This window comes from Helianthus annuus, chromosome 14 (assembly GCF_002127325.2).
Source record: "Helianthus annuus cultivar XRQ/B chromosome 14, HanXRQr2.0-SUNRISE, whole genome shotgun sequence".
Lineage (NCBI taxonomy): Eukaryota > Viridiplantae > Streptophyta > Magnoliopsida > Asterales > Asteraceae > Helianthus > Helianthus annuus.
This window is the reverse complement of record NC_035446.2, coordinates 116406576-116409988: the sequence shown is the minus strand read 5'-3', so window position 1 is coordinate 116409988 and position 3413 is coordinate 116406576. Positions and strand designations below refer to the sequence as shown.

At 38.4% G+C, this 3413-nt stretch overlaps 1 protein-coding gene across 1 annotated transcript; it reads right to left on the bottom strand.

Annotated features, from left to right (window-relative positions):
- Nucleotides 1-1907: 1907 nt before the first annotated feature.
- Nucleotides 1908-3158, bottom strand: LOC110909106 (mitochondrial uncoupling protein 5). Its single transcript, XM_022154114.2, has one exon. The coding sequence runs from the start codon at nucleotides 3001-3003 to the stop codon at nucleotides 2077-2079; it is 927 nt and encodes a 308-aa protein (XP_022009806.1). The 5' UTR covers nucleotides 3004-3158; the 3' UTR covers nucleotides 1908-2076.
- Nucleotides 3159-3413: the final 255 nt, after the last annotated feature.

Here is a 3413-nt window from a genome sequence, read left to right as displayed (position 1 = left end):
CACTACACAAGGTTATATAATAAAAGAAATAAAATGGGGACATTTTCCATTGGATTGAGATGCATGTATTGATACCAAGACTTTTGTTTTCAATTAACGCACACAAAGTGGTAAAAGTGAGTAAAAAGAATCAAAATAGTTTGCATGTTTCTTTAGGGAATATTGGATTTCAATAATAACAACTATTCGTCGTTGGCCGCTAATAGTCCCAACCTAATAAGTAACCACACTGGCAGTCCCAACTATTAACATATTGACCTCCAACCCTGACTAACAGAACCCTAACGTCGTTAGTTTCCGGTCGCCGAAAAACGTTTTTGGCCGGAAAACTCATTTTTTTTTTCTCAAACCTCTTTGTAACCTTATTACTTATTTTAGGAAGATTTTTATACTAAAAGGCCCAATTATTAAGGTCGCAGTAAATTCTTTCATCGCTAGGAAACTGCTTTTTGTCCGAAAAACTCAAGTTTTTGGCCGGAAAACTCAACATATTCATCCCAAACCTTTTTGTAACCTTATATCGGACCTTTAAGAACCTTTTTCTGGCTAAAAACGTTTTTCTGGCGATCGAAGACTAACAACGTTACGGTTCTGTTAGTCAGGTTCTACTGGAAGCCAATATGTTAATAGTTGGGACGGCCAGTGGTCATTTTTGAAATTGGAACTGTTAGCGGCCAACGACGAATAGTTAGGATTATTAAAATCCAATATTACTTTCTTTAATTCAACTTTTCCCAAGTTTTGTTGGTGTGAATTTTAATGACTTTGTTTTTTATTTTATAATTTTAGGATGTTTATCCCATGAAATTCATTGTTCTTAGAGGTTTGTCCCGAAATTCAATGTTATTAATGACAACCTATGAATTTATCATGTATGTTCAATCAAAACTATCAAGAGTAGATTAAAAATAATAAGTATTTACAAGTAATAAATTATATCATTTTCACTAATCAACCCGTGTAACACACGGGGCCATAACCTAGTTTATTAATATGTTCTAAATCTATTTTTTTAACCCGTGTGTAACACGGGATATAAGCTAGTTATATTTATATGTTTAAGTCCAACTGATAATAGCCACGTGTTAATATCTCTCGCTCTATATATTCTTTCAAAAGAATATTTTTAATTGATACTAGAAATGCATGATGTGCTAATCAAATATATTTTAATAAAATTACTTTTACAACTAAAACTACTTTTAATTGATGCTACAACATTATATCATAATTTCAACTATTGTGATAATTGATTGACCTTTAATTTATACAAATCAAAACAAACAGAGAGTAAGAACCAATAACATTATTTCAAACAAACATAATCAAATAATAATTAAATAAAATATAACATTTTTTGATTTAGTAACATTTTTTGATTTAGCAAACTATAATCCAAACCAGTGGCGAAGCTTGAGATTTCCGATCGAAGGGGCGGAAGTAACTGGCAGAGCCGACCCTTAAGGAGGGGCGGGAGGTCAACCGAACAGGGCCCATGATTTCGTAGGGCACGCAATTTTTTAAAAAAAAAATCCGATATTATATATGTAAAAAAATATTTTAATCGGGTATAACCAAAAAAATATTAACATAGGCCCACTTAAAAATAATCATATTGCTTAACTATTTAGCCCATTAGGTTAATGAGCCTAATATCCAAATATTTTCTATAAACTAATAAAAAAATGAATTTTGGGCGGCCCTAAGGGCACGTTTTTTCGAACTCGAACAGGGTACATGAATTCTTAGGGCCGACCCTGGTAACTGGACCTAAAAATTTCTATAAAACCGGGGGTCGAAAACGTATATACCCAAAAATTTCTATACGAAAACTACATACTCTCCATTACTGAGCGAAAAGTTCGGGGGGTCGGCCGCCCCCTCTCGCACCTTAAAAGCTTCGCCCATGCTCCAAACAAATTATTGCCTTTATTATTATATTATGTTAAAATACATGACAATAACTATTCATTTTCCTAAATATCATAAAGTTCAATATAGAGAAAGCAATAAAGCATGGCAACCTTTATAGTGGCCATTACCAAAACCAAATGACCTCATCATCCATTAATTCTTTCAGAAATCTTTAAGCAATCTTCGAACCTGTTCCAATGTGACAAATAGCACGATAGTAAATGGACCTTGTCTGGATATCGTAGGAATAAACCCTTTGTAAAGCGCCATTACACCTTCCGTCCTAATGGTTTGCAGCGCGCAATCAGTTGCGCCTGCGTAAGGTGGGGCCTTTCCAGGCTCCACCTTCATATTCATCACACGAGTCTTGATGACATCAACAGGGTTCGTGACTACCGAAGCCACGAACCCTGCAGCAAAACTTGCAGTCACGTGGGTCCCAAGCCCATCCTCCATCACACCTTTTTCTAATATTATCTCCTTGAACTGATCATATGATGCCAACTGTGACGCGGTAACCAACATGGCGCGGTTCACAGTAAGCGATGAACCGCGCCACAGGCTACCAACACCTTCGTTTTTTGCCATTTGCGATATAGCGTCCACCACACTTTTATAATTCCGACGCTGTAAAGCCGGAAGCCGGCCATCTGCCTGCATGCGAACCATGGCCATGTCGGCCGGGTTCCCAACAGCCGCACCGATCCCACCCGCGATCAATCCGGCCCCGATCTTCTTCCACAGTCGCATGGTTCCGGTTTCGGGGTCCGTCCATTTCGTCTTCATAATATCGTAAAGGCCCATGCGGGTGGTCGAATAAAGTGTTTGGCGGAGAACGGTGGCGGATACACCAGAGAAGAGCGCTGCGGCTCCATCCTGCTGGATGATCCGCATCCCCACGGCTACGGGCCCCACGCGCCGTGGAGGCCCGGAGACGGGGATCTGGGCACCCAGCTGGGCGGGTGCAGCGTGTACATGGGCGTTTTCGCCCTGCAGCTGCATCCGGACCTTGATGAGATCAAGGGGGTGGGTTGAACATCCTGCCACTATTGATGCAATACCACCTTCAACAAATCCTTTCAAACCCATTGATTGTTATGGAGGGTCAAATTTGGAAGAAGAGATGATGATTTAATGTGATCAGGGTTTATGTGAGATCGGATTGGGATGATGTTTGATTTAGGAAACAAAGAAAGAGAGATGAATGAAATAATACTTATTTTGGGGAAAGTTGAACAGGTAAAGGAACCATATATACATACGAATATCAGAAATTTGGGTATTTGCCGTTACGTAATTTGATATTGACAGATTTGGTAACGGTTAAGAGACCTTTGATTTAATAACATAATATAACTTTTTATAAATATTTTTTAGTCCGGTTTTTCTTAAGCTAGAGGTTAGGTTTTTTCTGAAAGCAACATCTTCATTCTAATGTCGATCAAAGAGACTTTTCATTCTAATATCGATCAAAGAGACTTTGATATAGTGGTATTCGG

Coding starts and splice junctions, on each gene's coding strand:
- LOC110909106 (XM_022154114.2), bottom strand. CDS start 3,003: ATGGGTTTGAAAGGATTTGTTGAAGGTGGTATTGCATCAATAGTGGCA.